The sequence below is a fragment of the Diabrotica virgifera genome, chromosome 6 (assembly GCF_917563875.1).
Source record: "Diabrotica virgifera virgifera chromosome 6, PGI_DIABVI_V3a".
Taxonomy (NCBI): Eukaryota; Metazoa; Arthropoda; class Insecta; order Coleoptera; family Chrysomelidae; genus Diabrotica; species Diabrotica virgifera.
Window position 1 is genome coordinate 56,851,201 of NC_065448.1, and position 17,595 is coordinate 56,868,795.

Here is a 17,595-nt window from a genome sequence, read left to right on the forward strand (position 1 = left end):
ACACATGAACTTGTAAGTCGTGAGGTTACCATGAAATCCACATTTTGGGAATGCCCGCCGGTAAAAAATACCGGATCTCTGTAGTTAAGGGTTAAGAAATTGAATAAATTGTCTGCAATATTTTTTGCTGAACCAGATTGTAAAGTAAGATGTCCAAAATACTCAGAGTTTGGTTCTGAAACTAACACAATATGTTCTTCGGTAATCAACTATTCCAAATGGGAAATAAGCCACAATTTAACTAAAATAACGATTTTAATTTTAATTCATGAGAATTTTACTGTCATCGTTGCATTTGGTTGTCTTTTTAAAGACAGATCACATGCTATGTTTTTTTGCGACGGATATTCTTGAGTTGGGGTTGATTTCATGTAATCGAATGAACTATCTTTCAGTAAAGTCGTCCCAGGAACGCAACTCATAAATATTGGCAATATAATTTTTAAGTCTTCTACTTTAAAATGTAAAATATATGTTTGAATTACCGATATAAATGAGTCAGACTTAATAAATTATAGCATAATTTTTACTAAGCAAGAGAAAGCGTATATTCACAAATGTGGGTGGGGGCACCACTAAATAACATCCGATTGAGCAAAGATTTTAACACAAGTAAGGATTCAATCCTAGACCACTTTTCCGCATATAGGCAAATTATTATTTGAAAATCGATTTTTTCGCTCCACCCTAATGTCCAGTGACAAGAAGATAAAAAATAGGAAAGAAAATATTACAGTGGAAGCCGATAGAAAGACAAAAAACAGGAAAGCCTAGAACGAGATAGTTGGATGACCTGGACGACGACTTGACAACAATGACTACAAGACAATGGAGGAGAAGGGTACAAGAGAGATCTGAATAGAAAGACAAAACCAGACAGACAAAGACCCATCCAGGGTTATGATACCAAAAGAAGAAGAAGAAGAAATAGGTAAGGAAAGTAGAAAAATAACGATGTTTTTAGTAATTTGTAAATATTTAATTTTTTTATTAACATTCCCGACCTATTTGAGGGGAGGATAAAGCACTTGCTATTACTATTACTGAAGTTAGCATACACATTTTTCTGCGAAATCAGAATGTTACCTCTCACATCCAAATGTAGAAGTTTTTTCACAGATCCACCCTGGTCTATAGTAATTTATTTATTATGAAGCCTGAGTCTAACATTTCTTTTGAAATATTTTTAAAACTGTTACTACAAACAGGGCCGTGCCGTGCTATGATGCGGCGAGGCAGTCGCATCAGGCAGCATCACAAGTGGGGCGGCATAATCAGTAAAATAAAAAAAATTGTCAGATTGTGTAAAAATGTAGTCAGAAACTACAGAAAAAATGAAAAGTTACAGACAATATAGTCCGAGTAATGAAGCTTAAAATAGGACAAAACCTCGCAATTTTTACAGAATGGATCGATTTGGTTGAAAATTTGAGAGTAAGTAGTGGATAGTTCAAGGATCAAAATCTATATGATGCCGAAAGGCGCTTTTACCATGGGGGTGGTTGCCGCCCCATGTCGGGGGTGAAAACTTTTTATTATATTTTGACCGCAAAAGTTGGTAAAAACATTCATTCTAAGCAAAAAATGTTCTATACATTTTTTTGATAAAATTAATAGTTTTCGATTTTTTCTCTATTGAAAGGGTTAGTTTTATATTAAAAAAATTAATGTTTTTAATCAGTTTTCTGCAAATAACTCAAAAATTTTCGTTTTATCAAAACAACTTTGCTTAACAAAAATATACCTTTTAAAAAAATAAACAAAACCGTTTTTTTTTTAATTTTCCTTAAGACCAATAGTAATCGAGCTATACTGTATTATATGTTAGCTCTTCTTCGTCAAATGCTAAATATTGTAGTTTCAAACTCAAAAGACGGGAAAACTATGCATTTTTCGAGGATAACTTGTTTAAATTAATTTGAAGTATTTAAAAATATCTATCTCCAGAAATACAACAAAGTCTTTAGCTCAAAAATTAAGTGGCTTGTAATGAAAAGAATGTCAGACCCTATATTTTTTAGCGAGAAAGTGATCGAAAGCAAACCCCTAATCACCACCCTGATAAAAATTAGTCATTGACCTTATTTCGTCTTCTTTACTTATGTATTATTAATAGGTTCTAGAAGTTTAACTGGTTTAGAATGATTAGTTTTCAAAAAAATTAAGTCAAAAGCAAATATCGAATTTTTGAAGTTTGGTAAAAAATTTCTTTTTTCTTCAGAATAGAAAGATTATCATCAGAGATACGAAAAAATATTTAAATATGAAATTGTAGCTTATTTAATTCCCAAGAACATGGCTTGCAAAAATTTTTTCTACGGTAAAAATTGAGTGAGCTATTGGCTATTGACAATTAAATGCTATTGACAATTAAATCTTGTAATAACATGCAAAAATCACCTTTACCAACCCTTTCAAAGTCACCACTTTTTGCGACTGAGGATTTTAAAAGGATTACTTACTAATAGTCATAGATCTTGTAAAAACCTACAAAATTATTTTTTAACAAACTTTCTAGGATAAAAATTTAAAAGGTTACGGTTAATAAATCAATATATTTTTTTGATAACAAAAAAGAAATTCAATTGGAAGCATAATAATGTAAGTTATCTTTGCTTTTAGTCATTGGCCTTATTGATTCTTCTTTATTTATGTATTAATAATAGATTCTAGAAGTTTGACTGGCTTAGTATGATTAGTTTTAAAAAAACTGGAGTTAAAAGCGAATAACGACATTTTTTAGTTTGGCAAAAAATGCAATTTTCTTCAGAATAGAAAGATTAGCATCAGATATACGAAAAAATGTTATTATATGAAATTGTAGGTTATTTAATTCCCAAGAATTTAGTTTGAAAAAAATTTTTCTACGGCAAAAATTGAGTGAATGGTAACTGAGTATATAAAAAAACATTGATTTTTTCTGTATAAAACTAACACTTTCGATAGCGAATAAATCGAAAAGAATTAATTTTATCAAAAAAATGTATAGAAGATTTTTTGCTTAGAATAAATATTTTTATGAACTTTTGCAGTCAAAATATAATAAAAAATTTCCACCCATAAGATGTGGTGGCAACCGCCCCCATGGTCAAAGCGCCTTTCGGCATCATATAGATTTTGATCCTTGAACTATCCACTACTTATTTTTAAATTTTCAAGCAAATCGATCCATTCTGTAAAAATTGCGAGGTGAAATGCTTCGGTTCCTGGACTAATATGGCTAATTACCAAATGAAAGTTTAATGAAATTGCAGAAAATTTTGATATAAGTTGCAAATTTCCAGCTGAAAATGAAATTCGAGCCAGGAGAAAAAAGCGTTTATTTGACTACGAAAAGTCTGTGGATGAGCTCTTAACAGATGAAGCTAAGTTTAAAATAAATTTGTTGATCTATATTTTAGACATTGCCGTTAATTCTTTGATTGATCGATTTTCCCTTCTAGAAACTCATAAAAAGTTTAAATTTTTATATATTTTTAAATTGAGGAAAATATATGATGAAACAATAGAAAAAATATTGTATGAATCTTCATTCAATACTTTCAATATAAAAAGAAAAAAAATCTGATGATATAATGATCTTCTAGAAGAATTGAGTGATATATTTCAAATTATACCGTACTCCATGAAACCTTTAGAGGTTTTGAACTATTTGTACCAAAATAACCTAATTTCTTTATACCCAAATGTAGTTTTAAACTAAGAATTTTATTAACACTCCCTGTCTCGGTAGCTAGAGGGGAAAGAAGTTTTTCAAAATTAAAAACTATTTACGAAGCTCCATAAGACAAACAAAACCAAAAAATTTAGCACTTATTTGAATATAATTCTCAGTAGCTGCTACACTTATCTATTCTCACTAGGCTTACACCCATTCTGATGGACGAGTGTACCAAAATTAATTAGAAGGTTAAAAAAAAGTCAGAAGGGTAAAATTATAATTTTTGTAAATGTTACTTGAGAGCATAGGCGCAAAATTTGCTAGCATTGCTTTTTAAATGCTTTCACTTTTTTCCGAATCCTGAAAAAACTAATTACTTAATATTTTTAAAAAATTTAAACGCTGTTTGAAAGATTACATTATATGTCTGGATCCCGCGTATGAAAAAAAAGTTGATTAATAGCAAGCTGAAAATTTGTTAATAGATTAAGAGTGTCTAGTCGGATAAACTTTGATATATGGGAACACTGGAACAGGGGCAGTTTTAATTGTGGAACAGGTTAAAAATTTGGAACGGTCAGACCACGAAAACGGCACATTTATTTTGTCCGACAGAACAGACTTAAACTCTCCGAACAGAGATTAAACTCTCATGCAAAAATCTGCTATTTATCACCTGTCAGAATTCCTGTCATTTGAAATATTCTACATGTTCCACTCATTATAACGCCCATTTGGTGATAAATAGCAGTCTGATTTTTGCATGAGAGTTTAATCTCTGTTCGGAGAGTTTAAGTCTGTTCTGTCGGACAGAATACATGTGACGTTTTCGTTGTCTGACTGTTCCAAATTTTTAACCTGTTCCACAATTAAAACTTGCCCTGTTCCAGTGTTTCCGTACATCAAAGATTATCCGACTAGACACCGTTAAGCTATTAACAAATTTTCAGCTTGCTGTTAATCAACTTTTTTTAGTACGCAGGTCCAGGCCTAAAAGTTTTCGTTCATTTTGTGTAGTTTCTTTTAATAAAAATAACAGTTAAGTTTCAATAATATCTAACGGGCGACATTTCGAAGATTTTCATGATATTGAAAAAATGTAACGCACGGCTCTGACTATAAACAGGTTTAGCGCAAATATTTAGTATTGTAAATACATACAATCAATTTATTTTCAATTATTAATATTATTTCTAAAATGGAACATTTTCCATTCATAAATTGGCAGTATTTTTGGCAAAGTTACCGCAGTAACTTCACCGGTACATAAAGAATAAAGCAACGTGACTGAGATTCCAAAGGAACCGAGCCACTAACTTCGATGATTGGTAGGCGAGTCCGTGATCTAACAAGTCCTCAGAGACCAGTCGAGTCAGGAGTCGGTGCAATTACAGAATGACATGTATATTGTGCTGAGAGTAACCTCCTTAAGATATCCTTGTATCGCTGTGAGGAAGAATTCCACGAGGGATTGTTTATATCCTCGGAGTACACGAAAGCAAATTCTAGGTGTTTGGATTAACAGCGGTTGAGCGGTCTTATAGGGGTTAGCTGGTTATTGATGTTTATCTAGTTGAGAGTACAGTTGAAATGTTTAGTAATATTGATGTCAAGGTGGGACGTTAAGACGGAAATCTCGTCAGCGCCGAGTCGGTGACAAACAAACTTCATCGAATTAGCATATTTAACTGTTTAATAAATCATTTTGGGGAAAATAGTAATGTAGGAAATTTTACAATGTCCATTATTTATAAAATTCAGTTTAATTTAGGCAAAAACGGAGCCGAAAAGTGTAAAGTATGTACAGCTGCTGTCAATGAATAGTGTACCGTGTCGTACGGATTTGCTAAATATCAAAGAGCTTGTCAAAAATTCTGCGCATATTTGAAAATAAAATAAAAAGTTATTAAACGCGTTCAATCTGCATTGACTGCATTTATTGAATGGCACGCAAAAAAACAAGAGCAATTGCCAAACTCGAAGAAGGTTGGTCACTAAGGTAAGTTCATCATCATCAGTAGCTCGACAACCCTTTTTGGGTCCTGGCTTGTTCTAGTATTTTCCGCCATTCTGTTCTGTTCCTTGCTTTGTTCTTCCAGTGGGTAATCTCAAGTGTTTTCAGATCTTGTTCCACTTGTTCCATGTATCTAAGTTTGGGTCTTCCCTTTGACCTTCTCCCTACTGGTGTTTGCTTCATTATGTGTTTTGGTGTTTCGGTCTACAACATTCGTTCAACATGGCCCATCCAGCGCAGACGTCTGATCTTTATGGATGTTATGACGTCGGGTTCGTTGTATGCTGCGTATAGTTTAAAATTATATCTTCTGCGCCATACGTCATTTTCTTTCACCCCCTTATATATATGTCTAAGGATTTTTCGTTCAAACGTACCTAATAAGTTTTCATCGCTTTTCGTCAGTGTCCATGTCTCTGATCCATATATAAGGATCCGGTTTTATCAGGGTTTTGTATATTTTGCATTTGGTTTTTCTCGTGATGTTGTTAGATCTTAGATGTTTAATGAGTCCATTACATGTTTTGTTAGGAATATGTATTCTTCTCTTAACTTCTTCGCTGACATTGTTATCTGCGGTAACTAGTGAACCTAGATATGTAAAAATTTTTACGCTTTCGATGTTATAGTCTCCTATTGTCAGATTCTGTAGGTTTCTTTGGCCTGTCGATTTGCTGGCCTTCATGTATTTGGTTTTTGTTTCATTAATATTTAGGCCACTGTTTTGTGCCGTTCTTTCTATAGCATTAAATGCTTCTATCATTTCTCTTTTGCTTCTCGCTATGATATCAACATCATCTGCAAATGCCAATATTTGTACACTTTTTGTTATTATTGTTCCTCTGGTGTTGACTTTTGACTTTCTAATTATTTTGTCTAATGCGATGTTGAATAGAATACAGGATAGGGCATCTCCCTGTCGTAGGCCCGTTCTAACATGGATTGTATATGTTAGTGCGGTTTGAATTCGAACCCTGCTTTGTACTTTAAGTGTTTCTTTTACTATATCAATGAGATAAGTTGGAATATTAAACTCTTTCAGGGCGTTGGTCAGAAATTCTCGATGGATACTATCATAGGCACTCTCAAAGTCAATGAAGAGATGATGTGTTTCTATATTAAATTCACTAGTCTTTTCCAAGATTTGTCTCAAAACTAAGATCTGATCTATTGTGGACTTCTGTCTGCAGAAACCACATTGATATCCCCCAAACTATTTGTTCCGCATATGATCTCAATCGCTCATACACAATATTTGACAGTATTTTATGTGCCACAGTCAGTAGCGTTATTGTCCGGTAGTTGTTACATTGAACTGATCTCCCTTTTTATGTAGTGAAATGATTACTCCGGTATTCCAGTCTTGTGGCAGTTGTTGATTATTCCATATGTTCACTATAAGTTCGTGTATCGCATTCAGTAGGGAGTTTCCACCGTCTTTTATTAATTCTGCGCTAATGCTGTCCAATCCAGGTAACTTGTTGTTTTTCAGTCTGGTAACTGCTTCTTGCATTTCAGCTACTGAAGGGGGGGTTGTTTCCCTGGTAACCGTTTGATCCAGTATAATTTCATCGTATAGTGGATCTCCGTTTTGTTCAAACTTCTCTTTGAAGAATTCAGTCCATCTTTGCAGTATTTCACTCTGTTGAGTTACTATATCTCCTTCTTTGTCTCTGCACACCATTGTTCTTGGTTTAAATTCTATTCTGCTTTTGTTAAGTTTTTGGTAGAATTTTCTGGTTTCTGTTGGTTTATTTAATTCTTCAATTTCTTGGAGTTCTTTTTCTATATGTTCTCTTTTCTTTCTGCGGTGTATTTTCTTCTCTTCCCTCCTTAGCATTCTATATTCCTCCTCTGGCTGTCTTGTTTTATGTCGTTGATATGCATTATTTTTTCTCTCTGTTATGTTACGACACTCTTCATCGAACCACTTCCCTTCAGTTGGTTTGACCTTTTTTTGTAGACCCAAGGTCTCTTTGGCAGCGTCTTGTATGATGTTTTTATACGCTTCCCATTATCTGTTTATATCCTCGTGCTTTTGTCTCTTTTCTAGCCTTCCTTTTATATATTCTTTGTATTTGGCCCTTTTGCTGTTGTCTGCTAATTTTTTTATTTCATATTTTTCAATTTTTGATCCTTTTTTTTAATGTTGGAGATTCTGGCTCTTATTCTACTTTCCACTAGGTAGTGATCTGAGTCTGCATTTGCCCCTCGTCTGCTGCATACGTTTATTACGTCTGAGTGATGTCTAGAGTCAATAATAACATGATCGCTCGTGTTTACTGTAACCCCATCTGGAGATCTCCACGTTCCCTTATGAATATTTTTTCGCTGGAAGCATGTGCTGGCAATGACCATGTTAAGGGAAGTTTATAGATTTATTAGTCTGATGCCATTGTCATTGGATACTTCATGGAGGCTGTGCTTACCTATCGTTGGTAGGTTTTGTGGCTCTTTTCCTATTTTTGCGTTGAGATCACCATAAATAATTTTGATGTCATTCTTTGGGCATGAATAGTATGCAGCTTCTAGGTCTTCATAGAATTTTGTTTAAAATGCTATAGTTAAAAAAAGTTCCCCTTAGTTTTAGGATACACATTCTAGGGTTCATAGCACGAAAGTCTCTTACGAGGTGCTTAACCTTTTTATTTACAATAAAGCCAGTACCTAGTGCGTGGTCTTTAGAGTCGCAACTATACCGGGTGGTGAATTGGAAAGCGGGCCATAGGAAACTCAATGTAAAATTCTAAGCTGTTAAATTCCTGCTTCCCTAATTATTTTACATCAAAAGTCATCAGAAACTATTTGTAGAGAATTGAAATCTCTATTGAAAACAACTGTTAATATTGTTCTATGAACAATAATTATTCAAAATTTTGTAAAAATATAATACAATTTTCAGATTAATACGCCAAAGCTAGGCCACACACAATACAATAATGTGTATAAGATTGCATTTGTTGACAATGAATTTATTATATTAACAATTAGAACTGTCAATTTTTTAAATTATTTTATCATTTTTTGTTTAAAACACAATAAAGTTGATAAGATACCCTTAGTTAAGGAGAAAGTATTAATAATAAAGATATTTTCTTCAGTCAATAATGTGCTCACTGTCAGTTAAATAGTAACGTGTGGCCTAACATACCCACACATACCTACTGCGGTAAATACATTATATTTTTCAAAATTTTGGAATGTGTTTAAATCGTAGAACAATTGTAACTTCTGTTTTTAATACAGATTTCAATCCTCTACAAATAACTTCTCATGACTTTTGATGTAAAATAGATAGGGAAGCAGGAATTCAACAGTTTAGAATTTTACATTGAGTTTCCTATGGCCCGTTTTCCGATTCACCACCCGGTAGAATATAATGTGGTGTCTTTTGTCGATGGTGCCAATCCCAGTCCATCTCATTTCCTGCAGAGCTGTTATATCTATGTTATATCTATGTTATATACTAAGGTAAGTTACTGCAGATTTAAACGTGAGCCATATGTGCATATTTTATTAATTAATAAAATCATTTTTTAATATTAATTAACAAAATCATTTTTTTGGTAAAATTGTGGCTTATTTCCCAATAAAGCAATTCAAACAAATATGGGATTATTTTCACTCTTTAGCACTGTTGGGTGGTTTAAGAGAGCAGAAGATCTCCACAGAGCAGCAAGACGAGATGTTAGTAGATTATTTGAGAGAAGCTCCTTCTGCAGCAGCTCGAAAACCTAGCGTAGAGACAGCGTTTCTCGGCAGCATTCGTACTGCACGTAAAACGATTAAAGCAAGTCAATGGATGAATTTTGCAGGTGACAAAACAACTTTTGGTCTAACCTTTTGCATTTTCCAATAAAAACAAATTTCAATTATATAGCGATAGTCTAATAAGAGTCGATAGGCCGAGAAATCATAGGATTGAAATGCCGGATACTCATCAATTAACAAATAGAGGTGAATTCTTGGTCAACGTTGTGGTACGACAAATTAGACAAACATAAAAATATACTGATAGTATTGTTAGGTCATAGGCATGACCTACTTTGTGCTACATAACTTTTCGTAACACCCCGGTAAGCTACAGTCTCGGAGAATCAAGGGAGTGAGTTTTTGAAATAATATTTAATATTAAGAAAAAAGTATTAATTATTGGGAGCCATCAACAAATCAAAATATACTGCCATATGCCTATAAAAAAATTACAAAAAAACTACTTGCAACAGCATTTCATTGAATAGAAATCGGTACTTACCATTGATGTCTGAGGTAGTCTACGTTTTACGACAATAAGGATCAGAGATAGATTGTGCAAAATACAAAGACGTATAAGTTTAAAACTTATTCATTGTTTATTTATAGAAAAAAAATAGTTAAAAAGCAAAACCGAATTGGCAAGAAGTGAATAAATATATTAAGTTCTTCACGTTTTCAAAAGTTTGAAGAAAAAGAATTAAACAGTTCGTTACAAATACTCGATGATCTGCGGTTGTACTGTTGGCTGGAGCTTTGTGTAGCTCGGTTGGAACTCTAGTAGAGCGACACTTCACTAATACTTTACAGTTTCTTATCGAAAGTACTATTACACAAATTGTTTTTATACGGAAGATAAAATTCCATAGTCTTGTTTTATTTTTAAAAAAGTAACTGCTTAATTTAATTATCAATGAAGCATTTCATCAATTTAATGATTAAAAAAAATTGTTTAAACAATTGATCTTTAGTTAAAAGATCGGGAAACACGTCCCTCGAAGCTCGAATTAAGTTATCCTTGAAAAAGGCATACTCTACGCCACTACTAGATACACTGTTCCATTTATTTTACCGAAACAACAACACAAAAATATACCGGTATGGTATTTACGACAAACACATCGCTTTTGCTACTTTCACTACAGAATCTACTTAAGACTCCATCTGAGCCTAACTTCGACACAGACCAAAAAACTGGACTTCACTGCATGTCTGATCAAACTTAACTTCCTTCCTCAGAACTTTGACTTTCTGTCCTAGCCTCTGTTCCCTCTCCTTTCTGGCACATAATTCTCTTTTTTGACCAATAAAAGAATATCTAAGCTTCCTACGCTCATTTATTAACCAATAGGGAAAATCAAAACACATTCTAAATCCAACCTCTTTGGCAGGGAATTATACTCTTTAACCAATGGGGTCATTTAGCCATGTCAGCGAACTTTACTCAGCTCTAACATTTTGTAGAAAGGTATTGCTGAGTACACAATTAACACCCGGGCTTTCTGATACTGATATTAGCACGTATGTGTATCTAACTCCCAGGACTCGTGGAGCCAAAACGATCATTAGCTACATTGTTTTTTTACATCACAAACTGAACACAGGAAATCGAATATAGATACCTATGACCGTAAAATATAATACCGTCTTTCTTTAACAAGACGGATAAACTTCAAAATCTCACGTTTTTTTGGACAGAAATAAATTCCTTACATTCGCTTGGCATATAAAGCGATATATTTATGTCTACAGGATAGGACAAAAATATGTTACGATATATTTACAATTTTTGGTTTCTGCATAAGGCAAAATAATTGCGTTCTTTTGAACCGTTTCAACGTATTAGGATAGAAAAATGCTGATGGCCTGGGTTTTTGTTCTCATATGGAAGAAAAGTTATAGGATTAAATCGCAAACATATTCTTGAGAACATAATGTTGCTATCAGTAATCCGAAGATTCCTCAATAACAACTTCATCTTCCAACATGACAATTGAATGGTTGGAAGAATCTTATGTTAATAATCTTCCGTGGGCTTTCCGGACTCCAGACCCCATAGAAAATTTGTGCGCAAAGTTAACAAAGAAATTAAATGGAAGAAACCTTACATCACGAAAAAGAATTGAACTATGGGAAGCAATGAGTAAGCATGGGAGGAGCTTGTTGAATATAACGTGAGGAGATGGTGCTATCTATGAACAAAATATTACAAAGTTGTATTGACAATAATGAGGCTTCCACCAAATATTAATTGTGTTACCGTTATCATTATCTAATATAAATTAGATTTAAAATAAAATGGATATAATACGTTATATTTTCTTGGGATTAGCCATAGTTCGGTTGTAACGACAATTATAGACGAAGAGGCCGCGCTAAAATTTTTTTTTAATTTACTAAAGCTAAATGTTTCACAGTTGATTACTGTGATTGTGTAGAGAAACATACTGAGGTCGGTCAAGCAAAACGTAGAACAGGGGTTACTGAGAGGGTATCAAAGTTGCTTTCCTACGAAGGTAATTAAATCCATTTACTAAGGCTGAAAAACAGTACACACATTCTATATTGAATATAAATAAAAGTTATTATAGTCGGTCAGCTGTATGACGGGACAGAGCCGGTAGGTCGGTCCCAATGAATGTACAGAGTTATTCACTATATTTTGACCTCCTTATAAACTGCTTTATTTACAGAATTAGAAATTAATGTAAGATAAAAGAATTATTCGATTCTTTAATTATGACATATATATCGTACTAGTGACGTAATCCATCTGGGCGTGATGACGTAATCCACTATTTTTTAAATGAGAATAGGGGTAGTGTGCTAGCTCATTTGAAAGGTTATTAAATTCTCTATACAGTACTATAAATATGAAAATCATTGTTTATACAGGGTGTCCAAAGAAAATGTTTGAATTATTAATTAAACAATTAATTTAATTTAAAAAAAAATTGGACAACCTGTATAATTAATCATGTTAATGTTTATACTGCTGAATAGGGAATTGAATAACCTTTCAAATGAGCTAGCAGTCGACCCCTATTCCTATTTAAAAAAATAATCGATTACGTCATCACGCCCAAATGGATGACGTCACTAGTACGATATATGTCAAAAAATCATAACTTAAAAATCGAATAACTTTTGTAATTTATATTTTTTTCTAATTCTGTAAATAAAGCAGTTTACAAGGGGGTCAAGATATAGTGAATAACTCTGTACATTCACTGGGGCTGACCGACCGGCTCTGTCCCGTCCTACAGCTGACCGACTATAATAACTTTTATTTATATTCAATATAGAATGTGTGTACTGATTTTCAGCCTTAGTAAATGAATTTAATTACCTTCGTGGGAAAGCAACTTTGACACCCTCTCAGTAACCCCTGTTCTACGTTTCGCTTGACCGACCGCAGTATGTTTCTCTACATAATCACAGTAATCAACTAGTATTAATCAACACAGTAGAATGTATTTTGAGTTAAATAAATTACGTACCTTCTTCTTTTTGTGTCAATTAATTTAATTCAAAATAATTTTTCTTGGACACCCTGTATAAATAATTCTATCAATGTTAATATTTCTGAATAGAGAATTGAATAACGTTTCAAATGAGCTAGAATACGAACCCTATTCCCTATTTAAAAATAAGGGGGGTGGGAGGGAGGGGGTTGACAAATGACAGATGTACGTACCGTATAAATGTGTCCCCCTTATATCAAAAATCGACCTGTTTCATCATTTCCTTAAAATCTAATAAATACTGCCAAATATCGAGGTGGACTGTTTTCTTTGGCCCACACTGTAGTATAGCAGATAGACCAAATAAAAAAAATATAATAGGTACATAATATTATAAATACTTACGGTTTATATCCAAGGTGATGGAGCTGGAAATGGGAGCAACGAGATTGTTATTGGACGCCTGGCAAGTAAAAACGGTGTGAAGGTGTTTTCGTTCAAGTTTATCGATGTGAAGAATATTCCGAACTCTTCTTTCAGACAAATACTCGAAAGAATCGTCGAGAAGAGCGTTTTCTTGCCACCAAGTTACTTTGGGTGGGGGACGACCTAAAAAAATAAATTAAACAAATTAACAAATAGTAAGCTTGTAGCATTAGATTAGTATCTTACAAATTCACTCTGGGCCAAAATTAACCGGCCACCTTAAAAACGGGTCATTTTTGATGTCTTATATCTTCTAAACCTGTTGTCTGATTTAAGTAATTTATTTAATATGTCATAGCCTTATTCCTTGACAATATCGTTATAGTAATACTGTTGTTAAACAGGTAAATTTTCATTGAATACCGGGTGTCCGAAGTCCGAATCAAACTGTGTTTTTTCTTAAAGTTTGCATCACCCTGTGTAATATTCTAGCATTTGTAGAATACTGAAGTTAAAACCTGACTATAGCCTCATGCTTTCTCAATACTTTGTTGTTTGACTGATTCGCTTATGTTGGATAATAAAAAAGTTAGGTGCTTTAACATCTAGACATGTTTTTTATCAATACAGGGTTATTTTAAAATTTTTTGGCAAAGTTTAAGAGGTAATTCTGCATGAAAAAATAATGACATCTGTTATTAAAGTGTAGACAAAAATATATAACCTGTAAGACAGTGTTATTAAACTTAATTATCGAATAGAAATTAAATTGTGGATGTTACAACTGTTTTATTTTACAATTTTATTTTCAATAAACATTTTATAACTACCAATTAACCAATAAAGATTTAGCAACCTCAGCAAGATACATCGAATGAAGTATGGTGGAAATCCGAGACTGTATAAATATAATAGGGGGTAAAGGGGTAGAATGCGAATATATGGAGTTGATTCCAGTTTACTCCACTTAGCCTCTTCTACTCAAATCCGACTCTCACCTTCACGCTGGTACCTCCTGTTAAACCGAGCAAACCCGCCGGAGATCCGGTATCAAACCCGGGTGGAAAGTGGGGTCGGGAACGGACGAGAGCGGGTGAAATGGTCCTCTGAAAAGGGGGTTGTGCTATGGGACGGCGTCCCGTACATATGAAAATTTTGAAGCCACGAAACAGAAACTATTGCCTCGGAACAAGACGGATACTCGATATAAACGACACACGCAACGGAATAAGGATATTTGCATAGGTACGTGGAATGTGTTAAGTTGGTACAGACCTGGAATAGCGACAAGAGCAATTAAACAACTGCAAGAATATAACATGGATATAACAGCAATACAGGAAATAAGATGGACAGCAACGGGAAATTTAGAAATGGAAGATGGTATAGTCTTTTGGTCGGGTAGTGAGAACAGACATGAATACGGATGTGGATTCGTAATTGCAAAAAGATTAAAAACGGCAGTGATAGATTTCAAGCCAATATACGAACGTATCTGCTATATTAGACTCACAGGTAAGTGGTTCAATCTCACTATATTCTCAATTTATGCCCCAACAGAAGATGCCGAAGAAGATAGGAAGGACGAATTTTACGAATTACTAGCCCAATAGTATAAAGCAGCGCCAAAACATGACATCAAAATAGTAATGGGGGACTGTAATGCTAAACTAGGTAAGGAAGACTATTTAAGAAAAGTAATTGGTAAACATAGCCTACACGATGCAACAAATTATAATGGACACCAGCTAACACAATTCGCAATATCTAATAACATGATTATTAAATCCACCCCATTTGAAAGAAAGGACATTTACAAGATCACATGGGTGTCAAATGATGGAAGAACACGTAACCAAATAGATCATGTCCTCATTGATGCAAGACACTATAGTAGCATTATTAATACACGAAGTATGAGAGGAGCTGACAGCGATAGTGATCATTTTCTTGTAAAATTAAAGTTGAGAACACGAATATCAGTACAGAAGATGGAGCAACAAGAACAATGAGAAAGATTGGACATAGAAGCTCTTCAAACACCAAATAAAGAACTGGAGTACCAAGTAGCCATAAGCAACAGATTTCAATTGCTAGGAGAGGAAGACCAAAATGTAGACCTAGGAGATGCATGGCAGCGAGTGGCATCAGTGATAGAACAAGCAGCGAAAGAAACCATTGGGAAAAAGAGGACTCGCCCAAAACGGAAATGGTTTGACAAACAATGCGGAGAAATGCTGGAAACAAAAACTTACAAAAGAATGAAAATGCTACAAAACCCTACAGATGAGAACAAAGCAGATTTTCGCAGAACGAGGGCACAGACAAGGCAACTACTCAGAACTAAAAAGAGAAGCTACATAGAACAGCAAATACGAGTAATGGAAATAAGTGGCGATAGGAATCAAATAAAAAAATTCTTTAGGGAAGTGAAGACAGTCAGACAAGGTGGAAATGTTGGGGTAACACAAGCTATGAGAAATGAAGCAGGTGAACTGATAATGATGGAAACAGAAATCGTAGAGCGATGGAAGGAATACTTTCGGAATTTACTATATATTGAAAGTTAGATGGAGGAATCAGAGACTATTCATTCATAGATGGAGGAATTCATTCTGCAGATGTGGAAATACCACCACCAATACTCCAAGAAGTAAAGAATGCAATAGCATCTCTTAAAGATCACAAAGCACCAGGAAATGATGGTATAAATGGAGAATTGATAATAAAAAGAAGGAAACGTTTTACATCAAAAATTGTATGACATTATTCTCAGAGTATGGCAACAGCAGAAAATGCCTAGAGAATAGAATGGAAGCGTTATAATACCCATACATAAGAAGGGAAATAAAGAGCAATTCCGAAACTACAGAGGCATATCGCTTATTAGTACAGCGTATCAGATTCTAAGATTCTAAGATTCTAAGATTCTATCAATTATCTTACTAAAGAGACTCATTCCGTATTCGGAAGATATTCTAGGCGACTACCAATGCGGCTTTCGAAGTGGAAGGTCAACAATAGATCAAATATTTACCATCCGACAAATATTAGAAAAAAACTGGGAACTCAACCGAGATGTACACCAAATCTTCGTAGATTTCCAGCAAGCATATGACTCGATAAAAAGAAGCAGACTATGGCTAGCAATGCTAGAAATGGGAATACCACGAAAATTAGTGCAGCTCACTCAAATGTGCGTGGCAGACTCATATGCACAGGTAAAGATAGAAAACAGAATATCGATGCCATTTAGTATAACATCAGGGCTTAGACAAGGAGACCCTTTATCACCATTGCTATTCAATTTGGCTTTAGAATACGTAATAAGTAAAATATCGTCTGAACTAACAGGGGGATTCGCAAATCGAGGATCAAAACTATTGTTGGCCTTTGCCGATGATCTAGATGCAGTCGCTCATTCTACAAGAGACGTAAGAGAGGTGTTTTCACAGCTCGAGGAGGAAACAGGTAACCTGGGCCTTCGAATAAATGAAGAGAAGACGAAATATATGCTGGTGACCAAAAATCCAAGACCAAGAGTTAGGCAGAACGTAACTATTAATGACCACAACTTTGAAGTAGTAAAAGAGTTTAAATATCTGGGAGCAGTAATCACAGAGGACAATCACATAGAAAAAGAGGTCTCAGCAAGAATAGCTGCGGGAAATAGAGCATTATACTCCCTATCATCATTATTAAGATCTAAGCTGCTGAAAAGACAATCTAAATTAAGGCTGTACATGTCAATTATTCGCCCAGTTGTTACATATGGGAGTGAAACATGGACTCTACATCAGCGAGAAATAAATAAATTGCTGATATTTGAAAGGAAAGTCCTCAGAATGATATTTGGTCCTCAAAGAGATGAATTGACAGGAGAGTGGAGAAGGCGCCGCAATGCTGAATTGGTGACTCTATATGGTACTGAAAACATCGTCAGACATATAAAAGCTAATCGGATAAGATGGGCAGGTCATGTAGTAAGATCAGAGGAATACAGAGTGCTAAAGACAGTGTTCTTCGAGAGACCAGACAGTAGAAGATCAGTGGGCCGTCCCAGAAAAAGATGGAAGGATGATGTTGAAACCGATCTATCTAGGATTGGGGTACAACAATGGCAAATCGAAGCGCAAGATCGCAGACGATGGAGGGCCATAGTGGATGCGGCGAAGACTCACCCCGAGTTGTAAAACCAGTCAAGAAGAAGAAGAAGAAGAAGAAGTATAAATATAATTGTTTATCTAGTTACCTGTTGATTACGTAAATACTAAGTG

General features: G+C 34.3%; 1 protein-coding gene across 1 annotated transcript in view; it reads right to left on the bottom strand.

Annotated features, from left to right (window-relative positions):
• The window catches only part of LOC126886070 (uncharacterized), a 263,975-nt gene that overhangs the window by 50,993 nt on the left and 195,387 nt on the right, over positions 1-17,595 (bottom strand). The window contains exon 4 of the mRNA XM_050652914.1: positions 13,298-13,501. Within this exon, the coding sequence (XP_050508871.1) occupies positions 13,298-13,501 (204 nt within the window). The remainder of the gene's footprint in view (positions 1-13,297; positions 13,502-17,595) is intronic.